Source organism: Synchiropus splendidus, chromosome 5 (assembly GCF_027744825.2).
Source record: "Synchiropus splendidus isolate RoL2022-P1 chromosome 5, RoL_Sspl_1.0, whole genome shotgun sequence".
Lineage (NCBI taxonomy): Eukaryota > Metazoa > Chordata > Actinopteri > Syngnathiformes > Callionymidae > Synchiropus > Synchiropus splendidus.
In genome coordinates this window covers 22,206,496-22,223,011 of record NC_071338.1, presented here as the reverse complement: position 1 = coordinate 22,223,011, position 16,516 = coordinate 22,206,496, and the positions used below count along the sequence as shown (strand labels likewise).

At 42.5% G+C, this 16,516-nt stretch overlaps 1 protein-coding gene across 2 annotated transcripts in view; it reads right to left on the bottom strand.

The window, feature by feature from the left end:
- LOC128758864 (carbohydrate sulfotransferase 8-like) overlaps positions 1-16,516 on the bottom strand; it is a 183,062-nt gene that overhangs the window by 6,111 nt on the left and 160,435 nt on the right. For both annotated transcript variants that reach the window (XM_053865303.1, XM_053865302.1), the window contains one exon: positions 3,356-3,393. In XM_053865303.1, the coding sequence (XP_053721278.1) occupies positions 3,356-3,393 (38 nt within the window). The remainder of the gene's footprint in view (positions 1-3,355; positions 3,394-16,516) is intronic.

The following is a 16,516-nucleotide window of genomic DNA, read 5'->3' as shown; positions in this document are numbered from 1 at the left end:
CCTTTTTTTAAATGATAAACTTCTACATATTCACAGTTATTATAACCATATAATGGCGGGGGGGGGGGGCGACATCTTCAGTGACCTGAAGGACTCTGAATCCCCTACTCATATCCCCTTCATATAAAGAGCGCCTTGCGAATTAAAAAAATGTATAGAGAACATATGAAATACATATAAATATTGATGACAATAATCCATGTTTCAAATGGAGGGGATACTAACTCCGGCCTCATTTGTATAGAGAGATTTATTGCTTTCAAACATCCCTCCAAAGAGGAAGAAATGGTGCAAATACACCAACAAATACTGATAACAGTAATAAAAAATGTGTTCCAAGGAGATCACTATTGTTCAGTACCCCAACTCGCCACATGATGTCACTATATCACAAGTCATCTTCGGTTCAAAGCGTCAAACGCAGGCTGTTGCCGTCAGTGAGCGCTCACTAAACCGCGTGTGAGATCATCTAAGCGTCTTATAAACACTTAATGAGGAATCTAAATCAGGACCTAATGAGGACATTGTCCATCCTGACATTTTATTTCAATTAAACCCTGTAACAGCATCATAAAGCCAGTGAACTGGAGGTGGACTTTTAATTTTACAGCAGACCATCAAGGACCTGAGCTCATCCCCCTCCTCATCTGACCCCTAACATCCTCTTATCCAGGGGGACGTCCTGAGGAGAGACGGGCGCCGGCGGCTCCTCCTCGCCTCTCTAATGTGCGCCGCACATGCAGGAAGGCATTCTATTCACCGGAGATGCACTTTTAAGAGTTTGTGCTGAATATGAGACCTTCATTGGCGCTGATGATCACTGCTGGGGGACAGAGGGAATTTGAGAGGCTGAGCCAGTCCTTCACGGCTGATGTGTAAATCAGATCAATGTTGTATTCAACTCTGGTTGGCCTTCGTGGAGCATTAGTAGTTTTTCTAATGATCTTTTATTCATGGATTCTAGTGAATGGCGCTCGGCCTCACATGAAGACTCACTGATGTGAAGTTGCTCCATTTCACAGAGACAAACAGTCCTCAGACGCATATAAGAAGAAAGTCGCCGGAGCAAAGAGACTTGGGGGACTCATGGTAGCTCCTCTTGGAGTCCTTGCTGCGTAGATTTGAACCCACCACAGTCAGATTTGGATCCCACAGTACCCTTTCATAACCTTCTTCACCTCTCAGCCCCACTTGCTCCTGAACATGCGTGAGTATTTTCAGCACACGAGCTTGTCACCTTCAGCAACAAACAACCCGCCACACTATCTGGGTTAAGTTCTGAGGCTCTCTCCACTCCGCCATAGTTTCCAATCTCACTGAGTATCTAAAATCTACTCTCTAAAGCAACACAAGCTGGGAGCAAACAAACATCTAAATGTTGATGTAAGCAGGGAGTCACTGCATCTCCTTCAATTTCTGGCAGTTTGTAAACTGTATGTCATGAATAAAGTTAAGGAAAAAAAGTGAAGCCAGGTTACTGTCAGATCTGCAGCCAAGTGAAACATCACTTTCATTGGAATGTGAAAAGCTCTGTTCACCACACAGTCCGAGTGATGTCACTAGTGCCAGGTAATAGCATTGAAGGCGTCTAAGTGTGAGTGTTTTTTTTTTTCTTTGGTTATGAGGGACAGCAATGAGACTCAGTGGCTGAGCCTCATTGTATTCCATAATTTTCTTTTTGACTTATTTTGTCCTTATATTTGTGAGGACTAATTTGGAATTTATGTATATTTTTTTAATTTAATTCGATTGTGAGGAATATCACAATATTAAAATACATTGTAATATAGTAGTACTATGACCTAAGTACTGTGATGTGTACTGTGATCTTGCCTATACTAACTCCTCGTATGTTGAAGTTTTAACATACCGAATGAAAGGGCTTTTTCAGACGATTCCGCTCAGGTCTCAGATGTGAACTCTGGCGCTGGAGAGCACATGTATGGCTCAACTCAAGTGAATGCAGTGCTTCCATTCACAACTTCTGAAAGGATTAAAACGATCACTGCGACTTGAGAAACTATTGTGGGTCAGGGTTACATCCTGAATACAACCGCCTGTATTCTTTAAGATGTATAGGAGGATATGTGTGCTTCATTTTGCGGTCTCCTTTTGAAACCTTTTATTAAAAAATGAACTGTGTAATTAATTTGTATCTATTTTACTTTAATTTGTCATTCAAACGTGTTTTCAATCTAAAATGAATACTCTTGTTAAAAAATAAAAAAATAACCTGATCACAGTTAAACAGCACCCACTTGTGGGTAACAGTTTCGCATGGAACTGGCAACCTGCAAACCATCTGTTGTTCACAGCAAGAATGATGTCAAGGCAAGAAGAAAACACTTCGACACAGAGTGCCCCTCAAATCAGAGTCTCAGGTGGTTTGATGTGATCAGTGATGTGTAGATGAGGTATCATGAAACAGTGTTGCTGAGTTGATGAAATTGTGTCCTAATTTTAAGGTGCCACTAGATGGCGCTCTTGGTTTAGAAATGATTCAATGTTTCATTGAATGAGTTGTTCAAGTCCAAACATTTTACAGCAGACAGTGTCATCTGGTGGCCACTGAAAATCAGGACACTGTTTCATGAAACCTCATCCACCCATCTCCAGTGTTGTTCGAAACTTCTCTCATACAGCAGCCGTTTTTTTTCTTTGTTAGCACGGCTGAAAACTTTAACTAAATTGAGCTGTTTTGGTACAGAGCTACTCTATAAGTAGGCAAACAATGTACACATTATGTTCCCCATAAATAAATAAACAAAGGAGCATTTGTGAATGCTTTGTGACAAAAGAGGGATTAACACCACAGACTCAGACAAATTCATTAAATCAAAATAAAATTAAGATCAATAGTTCTATTATGTTTTTAAGGTGTAATTGTACTGGGATTTAAACAAGTATGAGAAATACTAACGCAAGAGTGAATTCCAAGTGAGGAAATTAGCCGTAGTTGGCTCCTATATGTGTTCAAATACGAAGTGAAGCAACACTACAGTGGCACTTTGAAGATCACAGTTTGAAGTGAGTGCTGTTGAGTTCCCGCGGTGATTCCAAGAGTGGGCTGCAACAACCCTTTAAACAATTTTGGGACAATTTCCTTCTCAGTGGACGACATGAGGAGAGGCCACACGCTGCTGTATCCCACTGCACTCTGAACACTGGGTCCTCTTCACCGTTCATTCTTATTTTTTGTTGTTGTTGGCTCATCATTTTCAATAATAGTCTAATATTCAATTATTTACAACACTTACAAAACTGGAAAAACTAAAAATTTCGTGTTTTAAAAAGTATACTGCTCAGACCACGCCCGCATGTAGATGAGCACCAAATGCATTGTGGGTAGACTCACCTCTCTGGACTGACGTGGAGTGCTGACAAGCTTCACGCCTGGTGAGAGAAGAGAATAAAGAGTCAGAATTGATCATCATTTTCTAAACATTTGAACAACAAAGCAGCGTCATGGACTCATTTTTCAGTTAAAAATGCATGAAACTTCATCGACCCATCACTTGTGGAAAACACTATATTACTTATAGTAATATATAAGTATAAGCAGTAGTAACCAAGAACAAGGCAGGAGGTCACGGAGATGATTCAAGAATCAGGCAGGTAGCCGCATGAAAAGGCTGGATGGCAACTAAGAACTGTGGCAGGTTGCAAGGGGAAGAGGTTGGGTATCTGGGAGGAATGGGGGTGGAGAGTGGACGGGGTGTTGAGTCAGCAGTAAGAAGAATTAAACCGAAACTGAGAGAAAACTTTTGTCACAGTTGCTCCCTAATTTCATCACAGAAACAGAAAGACACATTTTCATGGTTCACTTTTCGGGGGACACAGCCAAATGTTCCTCAGATTTTCCATTTTTTTTGGTGCTTGAGTGTTTCAAATTAGCATCTCTTGCAAAGCTCAACCATGTCAGTTCCCATGCAACTGTACAGTTGAGTTCTGCCGTGTTGTGCTTTTGCATGTACAGTGACAGCGTAACACCTGTGTCTCCCAAGGGTACTGAAGCTAAGATAGTAAAATCAGTGACTCCTAGTCATAGTGTTGTTTGTAGGTTTGACAATTTGCAAGCGCAAGGAGTTAGCTGTTAGCATTAGCATTGTGGTTCAAAGCCAGCACAATTTCATGCTACGAATTTCAAGTTCCAAGATGCTGTGCTACAGTTAGCGTAGAGGCAGCACAGGTTCAGATCCCAAATAATAGAAGGTCAATGTCAGAAAGGCTATTGAAGGTCCATTTATGCTCAACGCTACATAAGGATACGAATGGAACCTTCTGTCTGTGCTCTCTGTTTCCTCTGTATTTCTGCGCTTACGGTTAGGGAGCAAACGTAGCAGTACCAGTGGAAACCATGGGGGCAGTGTTGCGGTTTCTACCTGATCTGTAGCTCCAATGAGACATGAAGAAGACATAACAATGGAGGAAATTCTCTGTCCTCAGTCCTAATATATTTACCGCCCTCACAGACCACCACCTCCGACAACACTGCCTCCATTTTGTCTTTCGTGCACGCGGCACATTATCAATACTTCTTCCACAGTCGCCATGTTTGTTTTGGAGTTTGTCATTGTCTTAAACCTTTGACTCAGAACTGCGCCCCCTAGTCGATATACTGGTGAACAGCAACGTAAAGGGAAGCTTGTGATCAGTGACAGAAACATTGTTTGAAACGGACAGGTACAATTTTATAAGTAAAGGGAGCATAAATGGACCTTTAGCCTGTGGGAGTCCTGAGTGATTGAGTGCGTCCCTCGATAGGAATCCAACTCTGGAGGGGACTGTGAAACACCGAGTGAACAATCAGCAGCCATGTTCAACAAGGCAGGCGTAGCGACTACAGTCATTAGCACATGCCAGGAGACGAAGTTAGACGTGCTAACAGACGGCGACACTGATTGTTTTGGGGGGTACAACTGTGGGATGCACTGACACATTTAAGGCAGCAGGAAAGACAGTGACTTCAGAGGTCTGTCTCCCGTTGGACATCTTTCTTTAGGTGCCCCCTCCCTCTCCGCTGACATGTAATCATACTGACAGCTCTTGAGTGGGGCTCCTCAGTTTCTGATGGAGGGGGGGGCAGGCACCCCTGCTTGAGTGGCTTGTCACTTCCAATCGCAGGATGGAAGTGATAGGAACCTGTGTAGCGATGAGGGGAGGGGCAGGCTGAAGACGCAGGCCGCAACCTTCCCTAAGTGATGAGATCTGCGGAGCAGTCTTACATTTCGAACGCCTCACTGAGAAGGAATAGAACATGCTGGCCAGATGCAATGTTGTCTTAGATTAGTATTCGGCTGAGTGCTCCCTATCGGTGTTTGGCTCTGTGTAGAATCTTTGCCTGTGTTCATCCGTCTGAACCAGCCACTGCAGGAAGGAGGGGAGCAAAGTGGGCTATGGAAGACGGATGACATTTTCTAATCTTGTTTGTGTCGGCTTGCTATTTGATCCAGCAACCCTAACAACAGCACGCGTGGATGGGACGCTTTCATATGTGGCTAAATTGGTGTTTCTGGGGGGAAAAAAGACGCCTGAAACATGAATATTTAGCAGGCAGGTGCTGCCGGTGCTGGAAAAAAAAACAAAAAAACAGGGAGACAAAGCCGCACCAGGCACGCAACACACCTGGAACCATCTTGTCAAGGAGCACCGTCAGTTATCGATCTTGAAAACTCCATCAAGGTGGTAATTGAAATCTCCAGAGGCGTAATTGGTTTCCCTTTCAGTTTTTAGGCCTCTGCCAGTCTGTCTGCAGCTGCACTTGTTCGCCAGATGCAGTAGTGTAGCTTTAACAGTTAGGCTCCTCCCATCTCAACACACCCATCCTAACATATCCTGGAATAGCTTCATCACCAGGCGTAAAGAGATAATAAATGAGAATGAGATCATTATCGTCATTTGCAAAGTGGTTGTACGGGTGTTTTTAAAAAGTAATCTGTGCTAAATGAATGCTTGTCATTTTACAACGAATATACAGTGGCATTAAAATATTTATAGACACCTTTACAGCACCATCTTCAACATAATGGAAAAAAAAAAAAAGTTTATAGTGTTTCCTCTTGACTCTTTCAACATGTCAGTTCTCAACATGAAAAAAATAACAGAAAATGTGTTCAAACTTGGACAAATCAAAACAAAGTAGTCCTGCTATTGGCACCCAGTGGAATGCAGGTGGCGTCTGAAAACATTTTCTACCACTTGGATCAATATATTCAGTGCAGATTTCGAGGAAACATCTGATTAAAAAAAAAAAAAAGTAAATAAACAAAACCAAAAAAGCAAAGTGATTATCCTACAAGTTTTTTTTCCCCTGTCAGAATATTTCTTTCAAATATTTCACATGCATTGAGCCCAAACGGACAACCCGAGGGCCGTAGCGCTACTGAGTTCCCATAACACAAGCATGAAATACAGTACTCGAAAAAGAGCCCACTTTTCAGGCAACGAATGAGAGAACTCCCCCAAACGTAGCTTAATTCACATTTTGTTTCTATGAAAAAGATTTATTATTATCACAATGATTGGACAGAACGTTTCATTTTATCGACTCAAAACAATAGTTTTCTGGCTGGTTCAACCTGAGCTGGTAATTGGAAATTAATTTAGGAAACTATAGAATCCCAGTAGTTGCAAATGAACCTACCAAACACCACCAAAATCATATCACATAACATCAACACATTTCTTGACAAACAAACTAAAGGAGCCCTAATACAACACCTCTAAAAAAAAAAACAGTCATAGATCATAGAGAGGATGGCATTGTGTGTGAAAGGATCAAGATTTTTCCTTGTGTATCTTATTAATATAATGTAATTAAATGTAGCAGAAACACAAGTGTCAACGAAGCAGACCTGTGGACTAGACTCAGTCTGTTTATGTTCTTGTTTATATTTCATAGACAAAACAGTTGTGTATTTACAGCGTTTGTCAGGAAACCTTCATCAGTCATCAGAACTTTGGGGCATTTTCCCATCGCCACTTCCTTTAATTGCGCAGCCAAAACAGAGAGTTTAGCACTGCAAGCGAAATTTGAGTTGGATTTGTAAACACCATTTATCTCTGTAGCGTCCAGTTGATTGCAATTTCACACTCAGTCAATTCTGTTCTGTATAACAATGATATTGATTCCACTGCTACGTGTTCTAACAACAATGAATCTGTGGTCTCCAGAGAGTTTTTCATCTCTCATATGGACTTCAGAGGAACAGCAGGGCACACCTCTTTATTTCAGGGGATGATATTGAGCTCTTTCTGCTGCAGCAGTGAACCAATGCCGTACATTTGGGAGGAAGAAGTTCCAGCCTCAAAGAATTGTAGATGAAGATATTTCTTCACCAACAGTGATGTCGCTCTTTTAAAATGAATACAAAACCATTAGAACAGAACGTAGAAACAGTCGAATCACTGATGGATTGCAACTTGATTTAGTGGACATTTTACCCAATATAATGAATTAAATGATTATGAGAATCACTCTGTAGCCCTCCAATACAAGTGTTCTAGACATACTACATATGACCACACTTAACACAATATATATTCTTCCACTGAAAGTCCACCCTTGCAACTCCGTACCACACTTTTCAACCAACACCTACCATCCATGCCTCCTTTCTGCCCTTTGTTCCTCCATTTCCTCAAGTCCATTCTTCAACTCCATCCCACATTTTCCAGCCAACACATTCCTTGTCCTCCTACTTTCCTCCCTTTGTTCCTTGGTTCGTTCGTTCCTTCCTTCTTGCCTCTCTTCCTTCCATCTTCATCCACCCTTCCACTTGATCCCTCATTTTCCACCCTTCCTTCCTCAAGTCCAACCTTGCAACTCCATGCTCCACTTTCTAGCCAACATCTTCCTTCCACTCCTCCTTTCTGCCCTTCGTTCCTAGCTTTCTTTCTCCTATACTTTCTCTCTCTCTTTCTTCCATCCTTCCTTCCTCAAGTCCATTCTTCAACTCCATCCCACATTTTCCTGCCAACACATTCCTTGTCCTCCTCCTTTCCTCCCTTTGTTCCTTGGTTTGTTCCTTCCTTCCTTCTTGCCTCTCTTCCTTCCATCTTCATCCACCCTTCCACTTGATCCCTTATTTTCCATCCTTCCTTCCTCAAGTCCAACCTTGCAACTCCATGTTCACTTTCTAGCCAACATCTTCCTTCCACTCCTCCTTTCTGCCCTTCATTCATCGCGTTCTTTCTCCCATACTTTCTTTCTCCTTTTTCCTTCCTTCCTTCCTTGCTCAAGTCCACCCTTCAACTTCATCCCTCATTTTCCAGCATCATACTTCCCCTCATCCGTTCCTTCCCTCCCCCTTTCTTCCTTCCATATGTTCTCTCTCCCTTTCTTCCATCCTTCCTTCCTCAAGTCAATACTTCAACTCCACCCCACATTTTCCAGCCAACACCTTCCTTGCACTCCTCTTTTCCTCCTTTTGTTACTTCACTCCTTCCTTTCTACCTTCCTTCCTTCATGCCTCTCTCCCTTCCATCCTCAATCCACCCTTCCACTTCATCCCTCATTTTCCAGCCAACACCTTCCTTCCTGTCCTCTGGCGGAAAGTAAAGACACAATAAGGCAAAGGAAAATAAGGCATATATTTTTCAATATTAATAAATAGATCAAATGTTCACAGTGAGGTAAGAATTGGGAAAAGTATAATTCGATTTTAATATACAATATTTGATAGTAAGAAAGACGGAATTTACATAAAGACAGTCCAACTAAATTTTCAAGCAAACAACAATTCAATCTAAATTACTGGAGTATTTGCACAGTTATACCTCCATAGATTTACAGCAGCAGAAGGGCGGCAATAAAATTTCTATCTGGGCAGTTTCAGAGTGCCACTCTGACCTTGCTTTGTTTACTTTAAATCTTGTTGTTGGCATCAGTTAACATAGTCATCACATGGCAGCTCCATTTTCAATCGTCAAATAACTGCAGAACTTTTTTGGTCATGCTCATTCAGAGCACTTTTGATGATGAGGATGATGAAGATGATTTTAAAGCAGGAAGCCCTTGAGCCCGGTCCTTTGTTGCCCTTTACGTCCGCGTCTCTACAGACGGTGCATCTGAATATTCATGCAGACAAAGCAGCATTACTGCTAGCACCCTCACGAGCAGAGGTCGCGTCATTAGCCGACACACTATCGTCCTTGGCCCCTTCATCGGGCCCTCTAACACAGACACACATCAAACATCCATCGCACCGTGGCTGTCGTCGAGGAGGAGCAAAGGACAAAAACAATGTGCGATAATGAGCTTGTTATGAGGAGAACGGTGGCCTGTGTCAGCGCGGTGTAAAAGACCGGCTCTTAACCAGTGAGGACTCAGGAGGGGGCAGGAGACCAGACAAGGCGTCTCCCTCTTCCAGGCCGCCATGCTCCGCTGCCGTAAACCTCTCATTAGTCATTCAGCGCGCTAAGCCACAGTGACCCCGAGCGGCTGCTGCAGCCCCCAAACCACCCACACCTACACACACACTCCACCTTCACTTGACTCTGTGTGGGAACACCAGGCGCTTGGCCAGATCAGAGGGAAGATGCTTGAGAACAGTGGCGTTAGGTGGTATTAAGCTCCGCTCCATTGACGTGTTGCACAAAGAGGGAGAATGATGTTTGAGGTAGAATAGCAGCTCCTCTGGGATCCCACGTATTTGACTCTGAGCCACGATTTGGAACAAAAATGAAACAAAAACCCAAATAATTTCGGTCCGAGATAAATGTCTGGAAGATAGCAGTCTGGCACTTGTGTGGAAGCTTTTTATTATCTTGCGTCATGACTCCTCCCACTGACTTGTTTGTCACCAAGACCTGAGCTCTTTTTAAGACGTTGTTTGATGCCTCCCTCAACAGACCTCGGAATCTCGCCATCACCATGGACCTTCACGCACCATTGTTCTTTAAAACAATTTCTACATGTGGTCCCCAGTTTCATGCCATGCTGCAACATGCGTCAGTTGGTGCTCTTCAGTCAAATGGTTGTTCAAGTCCAAATATTTTCAGGAGAGAATGCATCTAGTGGGCTCTCGAAAATGAGGACACAATTTCATGATGAGGCATCAGTAGTGATGGGTAGATGAGGCATCACGAAACAGTATTGCAGGGTTGATGAAACAGTGTCCTAATCTTCAGAGGCCACTAGATGGAGCTCTTGGTTTAGAAATGAGGTTTCATTGAATTAGTTGTTCAAGTCCACTTTAGAGCACACAGTGCCATCTGGTGGCCACTGAAAAACACTGTTTCATGAAACCTCATCACTGATGGGAGCGGCAGCAGTGAAGCCTCAGTCTCATCATTCATCATATCAGCATAATTTCAGATCGATAATTGTGCTCAATTATATCAACGATGAGGGGAAACAAGTTTTGACTTGGAGAAACTATGAAAAAGGAAACTGAAATTTAAAATTTGTTGTGATACTTTTGTCACATATTTCTTCAACTGCTTTTCTCCATCGATGGGCAGATGAGGCTTCATGAAGCAGTGTCATTTTCACAGCCCGATAGGTGGCACTCTCAACTCATTTTTAAACCGCGAGCGCCACCTGTTGAGGACTGAAACCAAAGAGACTGCAGCATGAAGCTTCAACAACTCATTTCTGTTATTGTAATTCATTCTTTTCATTTATTTGATCCATTCGCCCAATTTTAAATGCTGAAAAGGTTTTTAAAACACAACCCAGACAGTAGGAGAGAACAAAGCAGTTAATCAACAAACACATAAATGAATACTTGAAGGTGTTTGCTGGTAAACAACTCATTAGGCTAAGCATTAATTCATGTTGCAGATGATGCAAACAGCAGAAATCCACATGAAACCGCCTCTCTGTTGCCCTCCTGAACCCCGTCGTGCCATTCTACTGACCTCACATTGCAATCTTCTTTTTATGCCCCCCCAGAGAGCAAACATCAAGACAGCGATATGAGAGAAATCTATAAATGACTCCCCAGCATCAGGTATAGGCACCTTTGACCCCACAGGAAGGCCAAGTGCCAGGAAGGCTCATAAATCCAGCAGGATGTGCTCTTTCATTACCCTGAATTCAAATGAAAAAGGGGATGCGCCCCAATCTGCAGCGGCGTTAAATCACTGTCTCCTCCGTGCACCATAAATAACACATGGTTGGGCTCATAATTGTGGGTGTCAGCACACCTGCTTAAGAATACAGAGCGCGCACATCAACATGCAGCGAGACTTCCACCGAGGACTCCGTATGATGAAGAGCGCTGTGCTGCATTAGCACCTTTGCACTATTTTGGGAGCCTTTGTTTTTCCGAGGCGCCGCAGCTGTTCACTTCATGCGTCATCACTTTTGGAATTTCACTTTCAAAATGACAAACATTGATTGCATATGTTAATGAACGTTATGTGCGGCACATTAAAAGTTTAGGATTATGATATCACCCTGTCAGATGTGATCTCAATAAGTTCAGACATAAGTTGTACATGATTATCGCCTGTTAACCTGTTACAAAATGATGGTATTTGATAGGATACCAACTGTGACAGCTGCATTGAACCTATTGCTTTCTATGGCACAATCATTACCTAATAATTACTAGACTGCATGGAGCTACTCATTTCCACACACATTTTTGTACCCAATAATATTGCTTTAAACGTAGCGATAGGATCTGCAGTAAGGTCAGTTGGACAGCAGGTGGCAGTGGCATCACAGAGCTCCTAAAACACACACAAGCCACACCAGGAAGAGCACAGGCAGCAGCTAACTGGTAGCAAGCTTCAATCTTTGCTTTTCATATTAGTGCTCACGTGGCCATCTTATTTTTGAGGTGCTTGTGTGTCAAAACTCGGCACAGCCATCACCCCGACTACCTTGTGCTGGTATGGTCAAGTAGCTCCAGTGCAGCAGATTCAGTCCCTGTCCATGAGACGCTCCCGGTTTTAAAATAGTAACAGCTTTTATTGATATAGTTGTTAAAATACAAAGATGTTAGAGCAGAGAGTGCCATCTAGTGGGCTCTGTGAATGTAATTTCATGAAGCCTCATCACCATAGAACACTTTTTAAAGAATATGTTTCTTGAGCGGTCATATTTCAAAATTATATAATTGAATATTCTCACTATTGTAATAGTATTATTTTATAAATCTATTTGACTATAAACTGTAGTGATGGTTATTTGAGGTTTCATGACACAGTACTGAAGGGTCGATAAGGTTTCATGAAACAGTGTCCTGATTTTCAAAGGCCACCAGATGGCACTGTCTGCTGTAAAACAAATAATTCACCTCACCACCTCACATCATTTCTAAATCAAGAGCGCCATCTGGTGGCCTCTGAAAACTAGGACATTGTTTCAACCCTGCAATACTGTTTCATGATGCCTTATCTACCCATCACTAATAGACTGTGTGTTGACCCACGTACTGTTTTCATAGTGACCGAGAGAAACGATTATCACACAAATATAATATGCCTTGATAGTATCCAAGAAGAAATGGAGGATGTTTTTTTTTTTAACAGCGGGATGTACGGGTCTCTTTTCATTGGCAGCTGCCCCCGTGACCTAACCTGGGCTACACAGTGGTTGGTTCGATCACAAGCAGCACATAGTCTGGGAGAATTGTAGACATCTCTAATGACATGGATGGTGAAATATTGAAATCTGTCTGCAAATACAGATATGGATTTTTATTTCCTGGACAGAGTCACAGCATGTTTTTGAAACAAAACATATAATAAAAATGATTATCTCTTCAAGAACTTGCTTCTTTTTTTTTTTTTTTTTTGATGGGCAATAATGAGGGAGATAAGTGCGATGTGTTTCAAATTAAGAATGAAGAATGAAAGCCTGAAGGCCACATAAAATGTGACCTACATTAAAGCATCAAGTGAGACGTGCTTCACAGGATAACAACGTCGGTGGCTGCAATAATCTTCCTCATGTTTTAATTTACTCCAGATGATTCTATCGCTCACTTCATTATGCATGCTATCTCAAATTCTTTGCCGGCGATGAAAACTTTGCCACACAGCACAGCAGGAACGGGAATAATGAACGGCAAAGATACAAACTCGCACGGGGGATGGGGGGGTCCGACGTGCCACTGATAACCATTTTGACAATTCAATCTGACAACAATATGGTCTCACTTGAGACTTTGGAACACAGAAGGTGAAGAAACCACATGGCTTCCCAGGACACATTTCCATGGAAACAGAGAGCAGTCTGTGGAGGTGTGGTGGGAGGCAAGTTGTTTTAATATCATGTCAAGGATGGAGTCAGGCGATTCTATGAGGAGGGAGGTGTAAACAAATAATGCCTGTCAGCGAGAAGCACAGGGTTAATTCAATTATCCGGTCCAGGAAGAGACACTCTGGGCTTTAATTTGTGGACATCTTATTTAGCCGCTGCAAGGCTCTTGACCTCTAGATGCAGAGCAAACACCGCAGTGAGACACACCCAGCTACGGGAAGATTTAGACGACAGAAGAGAGGAAATTTGAAGGTCCACATTGTCGGCTCCCTTTTGTCTCCCGCAGAACAGAAGAAGAAGAGAGACCATCAGATCTTGTATCATCTCTACAGGACATTTTTAAAGAATGAACCTACAGTTTTCTGACTGAAAATGGTTTTGGATGGTCATAAAATCTGCATATATATAACATGCAAATGAATGAACACAAGTAACTCAAAAATGTCAAGTAAACAGTTAGTAATGTCAAAAATCTTCCACCATCTTTTAAGTGTGAAAACTAGACGCATGAGAGTGTAGTCTTCCATCAGCCCTGAGAATAGCCAGATCTCCTGTGCTCCATTTGTACCTCTCAGTGTGAGGAAACCAACAAAACTTGTTTTCGAGCTGAGCAGTGGAGAAGCATTCTTCTCTCCAGAGCTCCCACTGAAAAAACCTTGACACCGATGACAACTGTGGCAGCCCATGACTCAGACCAAGGCTGAACAGCGGCGTGTAAGAAGATCCATGATTTGGAAAGCTAGAGAGCCAGGGCAGTAAAAAATGACAACACTTCACTCTGTCATCATCAGCGCACGCTGACACTGCAGTGCAGACTACACACACACCCCGACATTGTGGTGGAGACAATGAGTGCAGACAAATCGCCATGATTCATTCATTAGTTCAATTGTGAAGCATTTTGCGTCTCAAAGGTAGACGTCCTCCTCTTGTTGCAGAGTTCACGTGCATTTGAATCCCCTTGTGATGCATGGATGGGAAAATATGACCAACTTGAATATACTTCTTCGACATTGATTCAATTGACATTTAAAATATCATATTATTATCACGACTCTCTCAAAAAATTCTTTAAGTGAAGAAGTATTTGACCTTAAATCATATCAGGAGATTCAAAAAGCGCTACAATACCATCATCATCCAAGCATTACTTGACTCACACCTCAGGGTTTTGAGTTTTTTTGTGTTTTCCTGATGCATTATAAATCGCGCACTGGCTTGGGGAGGATGCCGACATTGAGTATTGCGTGTCCTTTAATAATGGATTACAGAGCGAGGCCTTGAATTTGTATCATACTCCATTTTGTTATACTGAGTACAGACTTTCCAGAAGATGGCGTAAAAGTTGAGATGCAGTTCTGCATTGACTACAGTTATTAGTTATTAGTCTTTGTCTCATAAACAGTTTGTTCCACAAAACAAATACAGAAATCTGGAGGCCATAAAAAGCACAATAACAACCTGCAGAGAGATGAAATCGGACGTCATTTTTTCAACAATGCTTCACTTTTTTACGCAGTAACAGTCAACAATTTGCTTCTTTATTGAACATTTTTTGATTATATTAAAATGTGGCATGAAACCACGGACTCTATAAACACACCTAGAGTCCCACTGATGCATATCTGCGCGTTAGCAGACGTGTAAAAGGTTTCTATAGTCAGAAATATCCAGAGCTGCTGCGCTTCGCCACTGGTACCATGGACAGCTCCTGGTGCTGAAACGCGGGATTAAATATTGTCACAGTTCAAACTCATGCAGCGCTCTGGAACTAGCCATGTAGAAATGATGCACTTTCAGTTGCAGTATTTAAAAACTAATAACTTCTGAACATTATGACCATGTACATGTTGTTTCTCAACGGCATGGTGCACTGCTTTGAGCATTACAACATTGTGTAGCCGCAAGCGACTGAAGTATTCCTGCCATTTAGTTTTGAATTTTCCATCAAAAACACTCCACCTACTTTATGTGTTATTCGCTTGTGTCAATGTTCCCACTTTGGTTTATTCCGTTTAATCTGGTGAGATTTCATCTGTAACAAGGAGCTCATCATTCCGAAGGCATGGTGGCATCACGGTTGTTTACATGAGGTGGAAACCTTGTCACGTGCACTAGTCTCTGTTAGTGGCGCAGTCTGACATAAGTGTTATTCAGCAGAAGCAAATGAACAAAAAGTGACGCTTGCCAAACCAAATTTCGCTCGGCAGCTGGCTAAGTGACTCTCGGCCGTGGGAATCAAACAAAAGCACTTTGATTAGGGAACACATTCATTCAAGTTCATTCCCTAAAAGCCAGTGAGGCTGCGAGCAATTGCTTAAATCAAGGGCAAATCAGCAGGCAGCCTTTAGTAAAAATCAATTGTCAGCATTTTTCAGCTCGGAATCAGACCGAATAAATATCACGGTGGAAGTCGCTCTGACACGCAAATTTTAATATTTATAATAGCCTCCGCACGCACTTCAGCGGTCCACAGCTAGAGGGCTTCTGGGGATTGGTTTAGCAGCTAATGGCCTCTTTAAAGTTCTTTTTTTTCCGCCACATTTTTCACCACAACCAAATTACCGTAACTGCTGAGTCCTTTTGTTGTAGCCGGGTGCCGTGGTGGCGTGCTCACCTCCACTCGCGATGGAGCTGGGAATTGAGCCCGTCACTGTTTGCTTTCATCTGTGTCACGTTTGCTCACACACTCGCGGCTCTGCTGTTGGAGAACAGCTGATTACAGCAGCTATAGATGAGCTCAGACATGTGAGTACACCGCATGAACCCGGGGTGAATATGGAATGAAGGAGAAGGAGAACGTGTCTGTGCTGCCGCGCCACTTCCTGTTATTGATGGCTGGACTCTCCAAATGATAGTGAGTTTTGTCCACTCAAATCCAACTATCCAAGAAAAATATGGTGGTCAGTTGAAGAAGCCGAGATTTGTACCGCAGCAATGAAATGAATTCCAATGAATTCAAGGTCATCGGTAAAGTATTTGTCTCGTGGTCATTCAAAAGTTACTTGAATGAATAATGATGGATCAATATTCATTCTATTCACTACATTCTTTGGATGTCCAGAGGTGTCATCACTTGAAGAAACTAGTCCCACTGCCACTCCTGAGTGCACCTCTGGCATCCAACCTGCAACCTCCACCTGCTTCCATCTGCACCCCCCTGAGCTCCAGAAGTGATAAACAAGTGGAACGATAAAAACAACAGCCTCAAATAAACGTGAAAAAAACCATCATCCCCGGAGACTCATCGCTTCCTGGCGCTCTGGCTGTGCAAATAGTGTGGAAAGACTGATGCTT